Consider the following 18,785-nt stretch of genomic DNA (forward strand, 5'->3'; position numbering starts at 1 on the left):
GTTAGACTGAAATGCCAGCATGACGTGAGAATGAAAGCTCTACAAAGAGAATAGGGCTTCACAGCAACACAGCAACAGCATTTAATAAAAAAGAGAGAGGGGCTTAAACATGTGTTACACAATGCATCCGTCACACAGTTCACCAAATTGCCTTTAAGCATACCGAGCATCTCTTAATGCACCAATAATAATGCATCAATGGCTAGAACGACATAAGCCTGGTTTATTCTTCATCAAAAGTATTTCTGAAATTAACTTTTGAAAGCCTGGATCATTCCAGTGGGAGGGGTTTTGCTCTTTGCAGGATGTCTATCAAACAAGAAGACCTGGGTAGTATAGAAAGAGTAGGAATAGGTGAACGTACACATTTTGTTATTGTATACTCAAATTTAATGGCAGCCTTTGACCGAGAAGTTGACACTTAGAAAGATGACCTAGAATCACAAAACCACAGCAATTTTGGGAAAGATTATAGTTCTGACCTTACAATATTTGATTTATTAAGTAGTAATCAGAGGATTTATTCGGTATAGACTAAGCTGCTACACTCAATAATATTATTTGATAATCCAAGAAGACCTCCTTTCCAGATTTATACCGTTCTTGTTTCTCTATAAGAACAAAATCCTTTTTTAAATTGCTGACAGGCTGTGCCAGTCTCCTTTTAGAAAGACTTAACAAAGACAAAAGATTAGCCTTATCTCTCAAGGAAGTTTGCAGCCGTGCATAAAGTCTGCTCCATGGACCTACACTTTTTTCCCCATCATATTTTGACAAACAGGCCTATATTCCACATGATGGCAGGCCCCAGGTGTTCCCACATGATGGCGGGGTCACTAAACACTGACTCCTCAAGCAACAGCTACACTACTTTTAGACTGATGGGAAATATTTAACAGGTTGGATTCAAATATATTTTGCATTTGCAGAAAACAAAACGTTGTAGAGACGTTGTGAACAACATCGTGTCTTCCCAACATCGTGTCTCGGACACTCCCTTTAAATTTGTTCTCATCACAGCAGCATTGTCAAAGTTCCTGACAATTCCCTTTCTTCCTTCATACACCACTACAGTCCAGTGGCTCGTGGGTCATTGACATTTCTGCTTCAGAAAGTGACTTTTCCACACTTCCCCAAATCAACGTATTTCTGACCTTTTGAACATTTCAAAAGTCTGTTAAGAAGGAAGCCAAACCCAGCGTTCAGACCTATAAGACTAGTTTATTAAGCATTAATCAGAGGAATAATGCTTCTTAGACTTACAGCGTAGTCTGCTGCACTTTTTTTATTATTTGATATGGCGGTCAAACCAGAAAGACCTCTTTTCCAGCTTTATCCCATTCTTCTTTTGTTGCTGACAGGCAGTGCCAGTCTCGTTTAAGAATGACTTAACAAACACAACAGATATTAGCCCTATCTCTCAATGAATTGTGACTCACTGGTGTAAGTTGATTCAGGTTGGAAAATGATTCATCGTTTTAGCACCATCACTTTGGAGTTAGCTCAATGCCCCAAACATACCTTCTGTCTTCATTTTTCATGCTTCTATGAGGTCATTCAAGCTACATGTCCTGACATGCCTCTCATGCCTGTATATATGTGTGCTGATAGTGTGTGTGTGTGTGTGTGTGTGTGTGTGTGTGTGTGTGTGTGTGTGAAGTTCAGAATTAGACTCCACTTAACCCTAATCTGTCTCCTGCGTTAACAAGTGAGTCCAAGGCCAACTGCTTGGCTCCTCTGCAGTCTAAACAATATCAGCTCTAAGGTGTAACACCCTTGTACATTATGGGTTCGGTTTCTATGCCAGAGTAGGAGGCCTCGGTGAAAGCACCCCTCTTTTCCATTATTCATAGTTTAGACAACCTTAAGAAAACATCCGTGCCCTCACACGAAGCTTCCTCCTCCTTTTAATCTCAGAGACAAAAAAGAGCTTTTAAAAATAACTAAAGAGGTTTGAGGAGGGGGGTCTGTCTCAGGAGAACAAAGATAGGGAGGAAACCACAGAGATAGTGGTAAAGGGCTCTGTAATTTATCACCTGTTGCCCCGGGCAATCCTGCATGACAGGAGCTCTGAAGCTCTGAAGTGTGTGTGTGTGTGTGTGTGTGTGTGTGTGTGTGTGTGTGTGTGTGTGTGTGTGTGTGTGTGTGTGTGTGTGTGTGCAAATGAATGAGGCAAGGATAAGAAATAACAGCATATCAGTTTCTTGTAATCCTCAGCCAACACTATTGACAAGTTGTATAAAGAAAGGAAAAAGTGCAGAATAAAAGGCAACTAATTCTTTGTTTTTAATTTCTCTAATTCAAAGACAAAACATGGCTAAGCAATTTTTAAGCAATCCAACATAAATACATTTTTTGTTCAATTGTCTTGTAGGACTCATTGTAATCATAGGCTGTTTTTCAGAATCATTATTGCATTTGATGAAATAATCATTGTAATATTGCAGAGTTCATTGATCTACAAATGACTCCATGCCTTCTTCTCAAACTCTTCATAGAACCAATCGGGTATATCTGAACTGGAGAACACACTAACTGGATTGCTGGGGGCGTTTCAGGACTCAAAGAGATGGGGATAATAATGCAGATCTTTGGTTGAGTGTGGTAAAGGGAAAGATTCTCAATGCTTCAACTGCCACCATGTGGTGAACTAATGAAAGCATATTGCTCACCTGATATAATTTACAGTAGAATAAGTGTATTCATGCTTGCGTTGTAGTTCAAGAAAACAAAGTTTGATTCCCATCTTCCAGTGTTCTTAGTGCTGGTTCAAGCCAGGTTATCTCTGTGTGATGCAAGCCGCACGCCTTGGAATTTCATATTATACTGCATTTACACTGCAGGACAGAACAGCAAACACCTTGTCCAGGTAACTAAGCAATCTTTCTCTTTGATGACATGCTGATAAGTGTGTGTGTGTGTGTGTGTGTGTGTGTGTGTGTGTGAATGAGACAAGGATAGGAAATAACAGCAGATCAGTTTCTTGTCATCCTCAGCCAGCACTATTGACAAGTAGTATAAAGAAAAGAAAAAGTGTAGAATAAAAAGCGACTAATTCTTTTTAAAAATTTGCTCTAATTCAAAGACAAAACATGGCTAAGCAATTTTTAAGCTTGCATGGACAATATGGACAATGCAAACAAACAATACAAATGGTAATATGTTCAATACTATGCTCAATCTTTGGTCAGTTTTAAGCAACTTGTTTTTTTTTTAATGTCCATTATCCTTATCTGCTTAAATGGTTTACAGTGTGAGTCTTTGTTATAGTCTTCTATTCTAGGTTTAACTTTGGCTTCATGAGGGACAGGGTGGCTTAGTGATTGTACCCCAGTTGTTGTGGGTTTGAATCCTGTTGTGTGCGGAGTTTGCATGTTCTCCCCGTGCCTTGGGGGTTTCCTCTGGGTACTCTGGTTTCCTCTCCCAGTCCAAAGACATGTGTTGTAGGCTGATTAGCATTTCCAAATTGTGTGTGTGAGTGTGTGCTCTGCAATGGGTTGGCACCCCAATCAAGGTGTCCCCCGCCTTGTTCCCGGTGATAGGCTCCATGCTCCCTATGTAGGATAAGCGGTACAGAAAACAGATGGATGGATAACCTATGTGTTGTTTTACTGCTAATAAAATCAGCCTGTATTCAAATGGTTACGATCATAACAATAAAAAACGTGACCTAATCGGTGAGTAAAAGATTCGAATCTTTTCCATGTACTGTACCAAATGATTCGAATCACTAAAATAATCATTTTACTCATCACTATTTTAAACCGTATGTATAAAACTAGGTTGTATACATCAAACCCTGCGACCATGATAACACGCCTAAAGATCTCAGGTGGGGTTTCACAGGACAGAGAGCTACGACATTGACAAGAAGCGCTCTGAGTCAGATTGAGCTGATTCCGAGTCAGCTGGAAGTTAACTTGCGTAATGACGCAACACACTGTGTGGACGCAGCGTGCTGACGCACTCGGCTTGTTGTAAAACAGGAAGCGGTGTGGCGGTAGAGGAAAGTAGCTAGCCTGGTGGCTAACGTGATTGGAGTCTGAGTGCCGTGAAACGAAGTGGCAACAGAGTAGTTTGGGAGGAAAAGCTGTTACAACGCCATTGAGTACACCTCGGTTTAAACGTGTGGTCGCCATGTCCGAGACATACGGTAACGTTGCACAATTTAGGCAGATAGCGAACACGCAGACTAGCAAACAGTTATGTAGCTCTCTATAGCAACATATCCAGCTAGCTTATTGATGCATCAACAGGAACCTCTTGGGGTTTTGACAGCTAGTTAAATCAGATTAGACAACATCCTGTCTTCAGGTGCATCAGCGGGTTTAGAAAGTCTGCATTACTCACTCGTGTTTAATTTGACACTGCAGTATGCAGATTTATTTCCAAACTGAAACCGGTTATAATATAATATAATAGTTATAATATAAATGAGCTGGATTGTAGATTATTGGAGAGGATGTTATTTATCTCATGTTTTTGTTTGTCAGCTGGCTAATTATCTTGGTTACTTTCTAGCTAGCAGGTGTAACAGCTATTAACGCCTAGCTGCACTATTTACCTTAGTTTATACTAATTCGATACCATGAAGGTTACATCAGGAGCCAGGCCAATATTATTCAGAATAAAACCGGATATATAATCATTCTCAACTGGCTTCATCTCCTACAGCTTAACAAACACTTGGCTTGCTTGCATAGCTGATGAAAGTGCTGTTTGTTTTTGTCTGAAACCTATTTCTCTTCAAAATTTGTGTATTGAGCTGCTGAATATATTAGTACAAAGGTATGAGTGTGAGCTTGCCCTTATTTATGATCTAAAAATATGTTTCTTCCAGACTTCAGATTCAACACACATACTCCAAATATTCAGTCTACTTCCTTATCTGGATCAGCTCAGTAAGATTAGGACTGGGGCTGAATTCAGTAGGAAAGTAGATTAACATGAGCAAGATTGGTGGTCACTGGTCCAGAGCAGTTGTGAGTTTATATACAGCGGTCAGTTTTGATATTGTCTGCTTACATTCTCTTCAGGTTATCTTGGGTGCCTGATTTGTTAGAATTGCTAATGACGACAACAACATGAAATATATCCCAGTCACCTTATTTATAAAAAAAAACAACAACTAGTCGGTTAATACATGAACGGGTTGAGGAAAACACAATGGATTAGTGGTTAGCATGTTTGTCTCGTATCTTCAGGGTCGGCGGTCCAAATCCCAGCTCGGTACCGTGTGCGAGTTTGTTTTGGGGCTTTCCTCCGGGTACTCCGGTTTCCTCCCCCAGTCCAACGATGTACATTGTAGGCTGATTCGGTGTTTCCAGATTGTCTGGAGTGTGTAAATGTGTGTATGATTGTACCCTGGATAATGGCTTGGCACTTGTGTGTCTCCCGCCTCGTAACCCGAGTTTCACAATACGGAAGATGGATATTCAGGTTGAATTTGATTTAATAGTGTACTTCGTATTACCTGCCTATTATATATTGTCCTATTAATGCTCTTAAATTTATGCACAGTCACACATGTGGTTGCTTTTTCATCTGTACAGCTCTTGTGTTTTATTGCTTCATGTATTTGCCCTGTATTATAATGAAATATTCATGTAGGTATCCATTTCAGCTTGCATAAAGCCCCATCTCCTCTCCCCTGCTGAACTTGAGCATCTACAGGGAACGATGTACATCTTACCAAGGCACTGTAATTGTGTTATTGATCTGTTTAGCTAGTTCTCCTCTCCAGATGAGGCATGCATCGCTTTCATGGCTTGAGCTTGTCTTGCGATTTATGATGATGATGTTGTTGTTGATGTTTTTGGTGCACTGTGACTGTCCTGAACAAGTTAAATCTGCTGGATGTAAGGGTTGGGATTTCACCCTCACTTGTAGAAAATGCTGTTGCAAGCTGCTTTCAGAAGAAAATGTCATAACGTGGGTTGTGCTGCACTGTTCTTGAGGACTAATTAGGACCTTGAGGATTAATTTCACAGCTGCAAGTGCACACATTTACAGATAATTCACGGCTGCACAATGTGCATTAAGTAGTGTGCCTAAATAGTAATGACACCAATGGTGTTATGGCAAGCTGTTATGCAGTAGTTTGTGGTTTTGGTTTTGAATGCAGCCCAAGGGTTAAGGACTCTGTGGGTATCATTCAATGCTGCAATTTCCTCAGTATTATGGGATAATTATGAGAACAAATACTTTATTGTGGGCATCGGTGTGACTGTGACAACCTTTTGCTTGCGCCACTGTAATCTCATGCACGGTAGTCTATGATGCAGATAGATGTGAACCTACACTACTCACTAGCTCCCTAACTCTAATCAGTTAACCAAAATATAGTATAGAGGACAAAATAATCACATCTGGTCACATTTTTACCAACCAGTGTTCAACATGTATCATGTTGTCTAATCTGGTTTTGTTCTCCAGCCTGTAAAAACACATTCAAGATGAGGACAGTGCTAACATCCAAACTAAGACAAGGAGGCGTAAAGATGTTTCCCATCGAGGGTGATCAGACGCCTCCGATGACTCACTCTCGCCTAATATAAACGAGTTTGAAGTTCAAAAATGCACAAACACCTCCCGTTAGTCAATTGTTGGCGATCGGGAGTTCACTAGCTAAACAACTACGCAACTGGTACGACACACATTCCACTAAGGATAAACTGGCTGTTAAGTGAAGGGTGGAAAAAGCCAAACTCCATCATTCCTTAATCCTTTTTTTTGTGTGCCAAACGTCTTTTCTACTTGGTTAATCGCTGGGACCATAACAACATCTACACTCGTTGCCGAATAGGCCATTCCAGACTCACTCACATGCTTTCTGTTAACGGGTAAAGATCCTCCTTTTATAGCTCTTTTGCAAAAGTCCAACATCTCTGAGGCATATTTTAATGGACTGTGATGGTTTCAACTCCTCTAGGACTAAACCCTGCCCCCAAAGTTGCATACTATCTGTACTAAACAGTATTCAAGAAGAGAATTAGTGTGTCCCAAATCATAGGATGTTGAAATGAGTTTCTCAGAGGTACCCTGATGGTTTTCTATTTCCAGTAGCTTTTCGAAGTGTGGATCCATGGACACTTTTTCAGCTAATGTTGCCCACAACTCCTTGCGCGAGGAGGGAGGAGTTTTGTGACGGTTTGCTTCACCGAATTCAAGCATGCATTTTAGAGAGGTGTAAATGAAATGTGGAAAAAGAAATGATAAATTATATCGTATAAATTGTATAAGAAATAATGAATGAAAAGAAGCTGAAATGAGGAGTTTGTTTATGGTGACAGTTTTGTGTTCCGTGCAACAACGTTCTCTTCCTTTACAGTACTTGCATACTCTTTTACTACACACTCAAAAGTATGTACATGTTCTTCACAAAAAGAATACATACTTTTAGTACATAGTGTAAGTATGCCAATTTGAACATAGGGTAAATTCTTTAGTAAATTCTTCATATTTCGCTACATTTTAACCTGTTTTCCACCATGAAAATAACCATGGTTGCAGGCATGGTGTTAAAAATAAACAAACATCTTTATTGCGCTCTTTCTCCTGATTGGCTGCCTGCTCCAGCCTGTCATTATGTAGTGGGACATTTTTCATGCCTAATGTTGGTGACATATGTAGTGATGTTTGACTTCTCTGAGCTGGTGTAGGATAAATACATACTCTATAATCATGTTTTTTCTAACAAATAATGGTATGTTATTAATTTAGGTTCAGGCTCTGTTATTATTCTCATTCTGTGTTTGCTTACTAAAGTAGCTCTGTTTAGTTCTGGGAAAGAAGATGGATTCATTAAAGGATTAACGGAGAGTTGCTTGTGGTGAACAGTCATAGGCTGGTTACATATGCCTGATGGACTCCCTGTCACCTTGGTGCTTTTATCGAGTTAAAGAACTGAAATCCTTTGTTTGCACAGCAGCTGTGTAAATACTCTCCTTCTTGCTTGAGTTGACATTAAAATCTTTTAAGCAGTCACAGCTTAGATTAGGGAAGAACACTGGCTGAAGATGCATTAGTTTTGTCAAGGTAAAGTGTAGGATCCATGTTTGTAGTACACGGTGGTTCTTCTTCAGGCTTTTGTTAGAAATGTGTAGCCAGTCGTACCACATTAGATCTGATAACACCAGCTGTGTTTATTTAAAGCAAGTAATAAGTAAAGGAAAGTAGCGCACACACGGCTAATTTTCCTGTTTACCGAGTTGTAGGGTTTTTTTTTTTTTTTTAAAGCATTGAGTTTCCACAGTATAAATGCAGATATGCTCTTGACTCTTGTTTTAAAGTGTGTTGTGAGAAGTAGTGTCAAACAACGGAAGCTATGATTGACACCATGCAATTTTCCATGAGCACTTAAGGTTATGTTTTTGGAGTATACATGCATACAGTAAACCTAACACTCGTACAGTAGCTTGCTTATATTACAGAAATGATCACTTGTTTCTGAACTTTAAAGTTAAAGTAAACGTTTTCTCCAAGCTTGTTCTCACAAACAAATTAATAATGGCTTTCTCATACAGTAAAATAAGATATGAAATACTGAAACAAGTTATTTAGAAGCTATTTACTTACTGGGTTTGATTTTCTGCAATGCTGAAGAAAGGAATTTGAGATTAAAAGAATTTGCCTTTAAGCAAAAATTAGATATTAATACTAATATGTATGTTAATACATAATAATACCAAAAACCATGGATGTAAAAATGCCCCCCCCCCCCCCCCCCCCCCAGATTAATTGATTGGTACATTTTAGATGTACAGTTCTGTAGCATCTGTGTAATAATGTAGTAATAAAGCAGTAGAAAGGAACCAGGGAGTACGTACCATAATAAAAAAACAAATTCATCAGTCATTCAGGTTAACAAGCTTAGAAAAGGGTGTAACAAGATACAGTTTGTTAATCATTATCACACTCTTGGCCTTGAATATTGCAGAAGGCTGTAACATTCAGATAAGTGCTCTAACATGCCACAGGCTTTCTTTTGAGTTTTGAGGTTTCAGTTACCTTTTTATTTTATTTTTTTCTAGGTGATTTGGTAGGTCAAGGCATTGCTGTGGTACAAATATCCGTTTAATTTTTGTATACTACTACTACTACTACTACTAATAATAATAATAATAATAATAATTATTATTATTATTATTATTATTATTATTATTATTATTATAATTAAAGCTGCAAGCAACATTTAAAGGGGTCAAGTACCAAAGGCACAAGAAGTGCAATGTGGAGCCTAAAGAACACGAAGAGGAGAAAGAGAATGTAAATGAATGAATAAAAGGTTCAGAAGCATAGTTAAGTATAAGACTGAACAGGAAATGAACAGAACAGAGGCATTTATTTTCATGCCAGGAGTTTGAAAGCTTAGTACAGTTCTGAGCCACAAAAGAAAGGAACACGAAAGACAAAACATTACACAAACTTTTAAGAAATTGCACCACACAAGAATCGAACCCAGAAACTTTATAAAATTGATGCGTGTCGTTTATCACAGCGCGCCACACATGTAACGACACTGAAAAAACTCATTTTGGATAATGTTTTCAAAAGTTATGTTTTTAGAAAACAACTCTAGAACACTAGGTGCCACTGCGTTCAGCTTTCTCAGGTACCTAGAGGGTACCTAGAGGACATGCTATGAATGATCCCAATGAAAATTTGTCCCGATATGTAAAATAGTTTAAGATATTAGAATATGTGTCAAATTTCAAAACGGTGGACAGGCTGTTTGTCGGCTCATGGAAAAATTGGTATCCATGGATTCGGCATTATCCATTGAATTAGCGGACGCCAAGATCAAAATTCTGACAGTGTTAAAAAGTTATAAGCACAAATATTCATTTTTCAGATCTCATGACCTGTGAGTACACTGTTCTCGAATTCGGCATGGACCATCAGATCATGCTGCTGATTAAGTTTCGTTACGATTGATCAAAGCATGGCCGAGATACAGCCTCTGATCCAATTTTAGGTCAACATTGTTAAATTTGTGAGATCATAACTTTTGAACTTAAATGAATATCAAAATCCTGTTCGGGGATTTTTGTACGGCTCTGATCCACTGATCATCTGCACCATTTTAGGTAAGAATTGGACAAAATTTGAACGAGGAGTGGCAAAAAAAACTGAATACTGTACATTTCAAAATGGTGACTACTGTAATGGGTGGCGTCTAGATGTAAGATATGGATTGTAATCAGCATGGGGAACCATATATAATATGATTATTTAAATTTATTTTCTCTATTTTCTCACAAAGTGTTCAATAATTATACCCATTTGAATAGTGAATTTTTGAACTAGTGGTGGTGCTACAGAGTTGGTCATAGAGGGCCCATAATTGGTACAGATACTATTCATGGAGATATCTATGAGTGTACCAAATTTAATAATTTTCCTGCTTACGATTCATAGGGCTGCCATAGACTCTCAGTGGGGGAGAAGAAGAAGAAAACTAATGGATACAATAGGTTTCTACACACCTTTGGTGCTTGGCCCCTAATAATTCAGGCCAATATCTGAATGTGAGCCATTGTATAGGCCTACATAATTGGTATATATATATATATATATATATATATATATATATATATATATATATATATATATATATATATATATATATATATATTATATTACATTACATTACAAAGCAAATCACAATTGCAGTGTGTAACAATATTATCACATTTTTGCTCATATCATGCAGCCCAAAAATACGGCCACACTGAAATACAAATAATCAGCAATGTTTCAGATTCCCATGATAAATTATCTCAAATTTCCCAGGCTTCATAACTTTTTAAAGAGGACAAAAATAACAAAGTTTTGTTACAGAGCCCTATTTGCATGGTTTTAGTTTTCAAAGTCATTTCTGTAATAAAAATGTTTACACGTTCCCTCTTTGATAAAACTCCATCAGATGGATATGAATTAACTCCTGATGAGTACCTTATTATGAACATGGAAATACATCCATCAATTAGGGTCATCTCCCTTCCCCAATGCAAGAAGTGTATCCAAACAGGACTAAAATTATCAGAGCACTGCTCAATTTATCAAAAGGTCACCTTCTGGGAAGCATCCTGTATTGCCCAAGAGAATGGTGAGCTCCCAGAAATGTTAAGTAGAATCATAGGCTGCGTCCGAAATGGAGTACTACCCTACTACACAGTAGGCGAAAAGCAGTACAGCAGAAGGGGTAGATGTCCGAATTCTCAGTAGGCGAGAAATACCTGGATGGTGTACTGCTTCCGGTAAGATTTTGCAATATGCAACACGATGGACACTACTCGAGTCAAAAGTCCTACAATGCAACAAGATTGGTGAGGACATTGCATTGGCTCTTTTTTTATTTAAGTATTAAACCTTGGTTAAACAGGACTTGTTTAACAATACCCAAATAAGTTGTTAACTTCTTGAAGGTTTAAACAAGAAAACAGTTGTCACAGCGGTTGAAACCTTTTTTATTTATTTATTTATTTATTTTTTTTGTGATCTCCTTCATGCCGATAACAGTAACGAATTTACCTCAGCCTGTTAACCCCGCCCACATTACATTACTTATACAGTTAACTTTCCTTTCATCCCTTTAAGATTTTTGTGCTTATGATGACGTCGGAGATCACATGACAATGCCACCATGGCGGATGTAGTATGTCCGGGATTGTATTCATACTACACACACACACTGATTAGTACGTACAGCATCGAATGCAGTACGCACTGTCACAGTACAGGATTTCGGACACCGCCACAGAATAGGCGATATTACCCCCAGTACGGTTATATCAAACTAATGTTGTCCAAATAAAGCTTAGGGCACTCTTTCAAGAACCACTTATTGTCTACTCTTGGGATGTCTCATCACAATAAACACTGTCGTCTGTTTGAACTGGGTCTGGTCACATCCGCTGGCAGACTGAATCCTCCCTGTGTTCAGAACGGATCTGTAGACCCCCTACTCCATCAGCACAAAGAGCTTTTGGGACATTCTGTGCTCACGCAGGTTGACCGCGACCCTGTGCTCATCTGCGTAGGCAGGGTCAAGCTCTGATTCAGTCCAGCTGCACATCTGCAAACCACTGGATCATATTACAAAAATGACATCATCTGCCGCTGTGTATGTGTGTTTTCTTCTGTTGGAAGATGTAGCGGAGTTGGATCTGGGGTTGAAATCTGCTTGATGAAACTTCCACACCCACAACACTGCCAGCATGTTACTTTATTCTGTGCTCTTTTCATTAGTCATCTGTGACTGTTTCAGGATGAATCGCTTAGTTGTTTACTGTGTTTGTTTGGGGTTTTTTTTCCTTTTAACTTGCACGGACATGTTGTCATGTTTTGGAACAGTGCAGGGATTGCATGCTTGTTTTTAGAAACCCAGAATCATGTGAATTAATTGTGTAAAGTAGGAAACCTACCACAGAAGACATGAGTATGAAAGTGAAAAATCGACACACAATGAAGATATAAAGGTGATACTTGGATGGACAGAGAATACAGAGTGACTGCTAGCATTGGGTTTTTTTTTTTTTTTTTTCCCCATATTGAGTTGTTTATTGATTTTTCCCTTCTCTCTCTTATCCTCCCCTGTCTCGTGGTTTCAGATTTCCTGTTTAAGTTCCTTGTGATTGGCAGCGCGGGGACTGGGAAATCCTGCCTCCTTCATCAGTTTATTGAGAATAAGTGTAAGTGAATAATAATGCTTTCTTACATATTCACATTCTCACACTCAGAAGTTTAAATTTCATAATGACCTTTTCAAAAGAGTGACAAGAAATAATGGGCCCCATTTGTTTGTTTGCACAAGAAATTTGGTATTCATGAAAATCCTGTAAATTCGGAAGAACGGTTGTATATAATTTGCATGGATTACTGCGTGTTTTTATTACGTTTACAGCATTTAGAAAATGCCCTTATCCAGAGCGACTTATAGAAGTGCTTTATAGTTTCTATCAAAAACACCTCATCATGCTAGTTCACTAAGTCAGGGACTAAGAAGTCGTTTTATATTATTGACATTATTTAAATAAAAAGAAAGAAAGAAAGCCAACATATACCTATAAATTAAGACAAATAAAGCTCATTATTTAAAAGTCATTGTCTGTGCATAGCTGTAAACCGAACGCCTTAGCCGATGGAAGATTTAGCGCTTGCAAATGCAAAGAAAATTAGTGTCTCCAAAAGTGTAAATCCTGTTTTTAAAAAAAAAAAAAAAAATGTAAAGTTGTTTAGTTCAGTTTGGTTTTTGCCAACATTTACACACAGCTTTCCTAAAAGTTTGCTAAATGAGGCCCATTGTGTGTCAAATGTATTGCTCAAAAATGAATCTCTGCTGGTTTCTGATTAAATAAGAAGGTTTTATTAGCTCAGCATCTACAGCATCAAATGTAATTTATTCAAACTGGATGTATGTTGTTCCAGTCAAGCAAGACTCCAATCACACCATCGGTGTGGAATTCGGTTCGAGAGTTGTCAATGTTGGTGGAAAAACAGTCAAACTGCAGATCTGGGATACGGCAGGACAGGAGCGTTTCAGGTAAAAGGTTATGATTGGTAGCACTGTAATAACTCTGGGTTCTGTTGATGATTGAATGACATCACTTGTTCATGGCGTCTTATAGGTCAGTGACTCGTAGCTATTATCGGGGCGCAGCTGGGGCTCTCCTTGTCTACGACATCACGAGGTAAGATGACCACTTAATATGAAGACCTTGGTTTGTAAGCCAACGTCCAATTTAAGATATTATTATTATTATTATTATTATTATTATTATTATTGTAAGCATTATAAGTGAAAAATATAATTACTGGGTAATGTGGCTTCACTCAGCTGTTTGCTTCCACACTGGTAATTCAGAGAGAGCAGAGAGACTGTAGCGTTCTATTCTGGGGGGCCATAGTGCTGAACAGTGTTATGTAGAGTGACAGGCCTGTAATAAAATGTAGGAGACACCAGCTCGGAAAGATCTAGTTGTTGGCTGGGATTTGGACTGATACCAAATTAAAGGGTGGTGGTGATGAAAGTAGCACTAGAAGGATTGTCTTTTTGGGTTAGTGTAATAAATTTGTAGGGGAGGACTTCTATGTGTATCGATTTATGGCAGCCATCTTTCCCACATTCTCTTATTACCGAATCCACTCTATGAGCATGAGTTTATTCTTAAATAGTAAATAGTGAGTCAAGCAAAAATACCTTTCCTGATGCACTGTGCAAGATGAGTCATACTTAGTTGTTGCTTAAACCATAACAAGTAATAAGAATTATCCCATGATGCTGAAGCAACAACACAGAAGCAGAGGCGCATTGTGCCAGTTGTCCAGTATTGTGGTTTTTGATCATCTAAACAAGTGTCTAGTTGCCTCATTTTCCCACAAGTGTCAGAATGCAGTTCTTGTGATATGACTCATATTTTGTGTGGTCTGTGCACCCCTCCAGTCGAGAGACCTACAATGCTCTGACTAACTGGCTGACGGATGCTCGGACACTGGCCAGCCCCAACATTGTCATCATCCTTTGCGGCAACAAGAAAGATTTGGATGCAGACCGTGAGGTCACCTTTCTGGAAGCATCTCGTTTTGCCCAGGAGAATGGTGTGTCCCCAGAACTGCTACATCAAATATTTTCACTTTTATCTAAGATCTAGGTGCTCTTGACGAATTTGGTTAGTTGGAGTAGATGTGATCAATAAGGCAGCTTTGCCAATTTTAAATTTAAATAAATCTGATTATGACTAATAGGGACTTATTACAGTATTAAAATTATGCTGAGTACATCACCCTGAGAACACCATCTCTATAGTTCATGATGGTTCATGTTGAATGTTACTGTTGACCTTTGATGACAACCTTCTGATATGCCTCTTGTCATGTATCCTGTGTTTGTGCATTTAAAAAAAAAAATTTAAACCTACTTTTCCTGTCTTAGAGTTGATGTTTTTGGAGACGAGCGCATTAACTGGGGAGAATGTCGAAGAGGGTTTTCTCAAATGTGCCCGCACGATTCTTAATAAGATAGAGTCTGGTAAGCAAACGCTCTTCTGGAAAAATATCTGAATAGAAATTCTGTACTGAGGTTATTCCTTGTCTATCCTTTAAGTTTGGTGAATGAATTTGTATCTCTGTTCATGTCTTGTGTTTAGGTGAGCTGGACCCTGAAAGGATGGGCTCTGGTATCCAGTATGGCGATGCGTCCCTGAGGCAGTTGAGGCAGCCACGGGGCTCTGCTGCACAAAACAAGCAGCAGTGTAACTGCTAGGGCTGGGACACACTCCCTGTCCCTGCACACAACCTCTCCTGCTTCAGGTCAGGTGACAGTCCTTGACACCCAGTGTCTCACTCATGTGTTCAGAACATTAGCATGGAGTTAAGAATAATAATAAGGAGGTAAAGAAGAAGATGATACGGTAAACAAAAACTGCAAAATAAGAAACAGCTATTTCACACCTTTTAAAATTAAAAATACAATTTTCAGTTTCCCAACATAGCATAAATAATTCCAGTATCAGTGTATATATTTTTTACTTTTTAATATGCCATAAAAGCTATTATTCTTAACCTAAGAGTGCTGAGTTGGATTTGAATGATTTTTTTTTTTTCCCCAAATTAAAAATAAGACCTACACAAAATCATACAAAGACCATCAGTAAATCCGGTAACTATTGTAAAGCAGAGTGGATATGATGCAAAAATAAGAAGGCCAGAGAATAAGCCAGGTTATTATCTTATTTATGGATCGTAATCTGGACACACACACAACAAATTTAGGCGGTCATCACTTCTTACTCCTGAGACCTGAATGTTTAGGCTCTGCTACATAGCACACGGAGTCCCAAAGGTCTGATTTGCACAGTTATCGCTTATTGATGAAGGTTTTCAGTTACCCATGTCAGGACTTGTCTCTTTCTCTCCAGCTCCAGGTGTGTCTGGGTGTCATCCTTTCCCCCTTAAACCTGCTGAAACACCTAGAAACATCTGGATCACTTTTTATGAAGTCAATCTGCAACCTGCATCTGCAACCACTGAGTTTGTGGAGTGACCCAGTGGTCATGGAAAGGCACCTCTGATCAAGTAAAGGGATGGTAAAAGTGGTGTGGAGGAATCTTGCAGATTTAACCTTATCCTGTGATGTGTGTGTGTGTGTGTGTGTGTGTGTGTGTGTCTGTGTGTGTGTGTACACAAACACACTCGCATTGTTCGTGTAGAGTAAACAGTCATCAGCCTAATCTCTGTGCACTGGGCTGAAGTGTAGATAAAAACATTCTCTATATTTCATACAACGTCACTGACATCAGCACATTAGTTGACTTGCGTATTCCCTGTTTAAATGAAGGCTTATCCAATTCCTAGTAAATATTCTTTAAAATGTCGACAGGGTGGCTGCTTGAAAGCAGTCGAAACTAGTTATTCGAGTTTATACTGCACAGACCAGTTTTGGGGAAAGTTGACCATTTCCATGAATTCCGCAGCATTGCCCTGGCTCTGAGATGATCTTGCTTGTACGGTACAATCTGTGTTTTTAGTGAAGGTGCAGTAAATGTAGGCTAAACCTTCTATTTCCTATAGATCGTTGTGTCTGCTATGCACCTAGATATAAATATTTGCAGCTGAGAACTGTAAGCACAAAGGGGAGATGGTTGATCTTCCTCTCCAGAATTGTTGGTGATCAAGATTTAGTGCATATCAATTGTTCACTGCAGAATGGCTTGTGTAGGTTATCACACTGATCTCTTAACCTGCAGAAACCACTTTGCACTGGCTGTGTTATTATCCAATGTATCTGGCTGTGTTATTTATTGATATGAAACAAGCCACTAACCTTCTGCATATCGAAAATTTTTATTTTTATTTTATTGATTTATCCTTAAACAGAAAGACAACTTGATGTCCTATAGTTTAATGTCGCCAAGCTCCATGGCCCCAAAATATAGCACTCTATTATGTTGAAGTGAAAATGCTAGGAAATAGTTTTTTTGTTTGTTTGTTTCTGTGCACAGAAATCTAGAATAATACTATCCCAAAAGATTTAGGAGGCTTTTTTGCACTGTGTGATAAGTTGAGAACCATTACACACCACAGAGACCAGAAGTCTTCACAAGGCCACTCCACTAGGGGAATAGCAGTATGAATGGTTAGATATGTTTGTTCGCCTGCTCTTGCACACCAAACCTTTTTCAGCTTCGGTGTTTTAAAAATCGTCTCTGTGATTATGTGAAGGTTCTCTTTCTGTTCTTTGTTCTTTTTTTTTTTTTTCTTTTTTTTTTTTAACCCTCTCTGCAAGTGCACTTTTTGACTGTTAATGTACTGTACCTATAGAACTGTAAAATTTGCAGTAATCAAAATACTATATAGTGACAATTATTATAAGGAGTAAGCATTCTTTACTAAAAAAAAATAATAATAAATAAATAATTAGTCCAGTACTATTTCAGTGGTCCAAAATGATGTTACTATGGTTACGCCTAGGTAGTTGGTGAAGACAGTGTATTGCAAAATACTGAGCAATTTAGTTTAATTCTCACACTGCCTGCATGCCCTCGGTTCACTGACTTTGTCTGTGCAACTTGAGGGGTAGAAATCATTTAGGGGTTATATTTAATAAGGATTTAACTTCTATCTTACCTGTTCTGAAATGTTTTAGTACTATAACTGGGCATTTACAGATGATAAATCACTTGACAAACAGCATTTCTTGACAGTAAATTGGCACACATGTTTTGGCAGATTGATTTGTTCCTGTAAATTACAATCATGTATATGATTCAAACAACATGACCTATATGCTTAAGCATATTACTGCTAACCAAAAAATGAAACCTGGTCTTTTTGTGTTGATTTGGACAGCAGTGTCTCTGATTACATCTGTCTTTACTCTGAATGTTTAAAGACTTGCCCATGTACTGCAGAAACTCATTTGTTGCTTAGCAACCAGTGTGGTTTTTGTTCACCCATGAATACTGTATATCTGAATCATCCATGATGTAAATAATATTGAACTTGTCTATTGGATTGTTCGGGGGGAGGGTGCTTGTTACATTTTAAGGTTTAACAACTATAAGTAAAGATTGCTTGTTTTTTTATGTTACACAGTAAGTTTCTTGTCAATTCTTTTTGGTCATGACCTTGTGACAATGTGCTAGGGGTTGCACGACTTATCAGTCGATCAGGAATTCAGAAAATTCAATCTAACTGTCGTTTCTATAATTCATGACATTTTGGCGCTTTTGGCGCTTAGCAGTTCAATGCTGTTTATACCGCAGGACTTTTGAATTCTTAGATCTGATTGGTCAGATGTTATTGATTTTAGTTTTCTAGAACAGCAGCACTGACAGTAGTGCTGTCTGAAAGGCAAATTATAGGGTTGTAAAATTCTAGGTTTATAAAACATTTTCACAAGAACAGCTAAATCATAGGAACTTGTCAGACGGTCCATATAATTTAGGCCTAATAATAAACAGATTATAAAACCTGCTGTTTTTTAACAAAGAAAAACATTTCAGGAGACATTTTTAACAAGTGATTTAAAAAAAAAAAAAAAAAAGTATGTAGCTATAAATTGACTACGAATTGAAACGTCTTTATCTACTTTTTTTTAATGCAGCTGATTGGCATATTATAAATAGGGATTTATTCACCTTTAGCTCCTTTATCTTAGTTGTGGTCACTTTGGGCAAATTATTTATTAATATTTGTATTTTTGGAAAGTTTGTTAGAAAATATTGTGGGCAGTAGGATTAAAATCAAACAGTCTTGTACACAACTATACTTAACCATAAAAG

The 18,785-nt window shown here is 38.2% G+C and overlaps 1 protein-coding gene across 3 annotated transcripts; it reads left to right on the forward strand.

Annotated features, from left to right (window-relative positions):
- Positions 1-3,971: 3,971 nt before the first annotated feature.
- On the forward strand, positions 3,972-18,091 carry rab4b (RAB4B, member RAS oncogene family). Of its 3 annotated transcripts, none has more exons than XR_001815116.3 (8): positions 3,972-4,153; positions 12,615-12,695; positions 13,432-13,546; positions 13,632-13,694; positions 14,447-14,601; positions 14,936-15,031; positions 15,150-15,317; positions 15,921-18,091. XR_001815116.3 is itself a non-coding variant. In XM_017490137.3 (8 exons), the coding sequence occupies exons 1-7, from the start codon at positions 4,138-4,140 to the stop codon at positions 15,263-15,265; spliced, it is 642 nt and encodes a 213-aa protein (XP_017345626.1). In that variant the 5' UTR covers positions 3,972-4,137; the 3' UTR covers positions 15,266-15,312; positions 15,921-18,091.
- Positions 18,092-18,785: the final 694 nt, after the last annotated feature.

This window comes from Ictalurus punctatus, chromosome 17 (assembly GCF_001660625.3).
Source record: "Ictalurus punctatus breed USDA103 chromosome 17, Coco_2.0, whole genome shotgun sequence".
Taxonomy (NCBI): domain Eukaryota; kingdom Metazoa; phylum Chordata; class Actinopteri; order Siluriformes; family Ictaluridae; genus Ictalurus; species Ictalurus punctatus.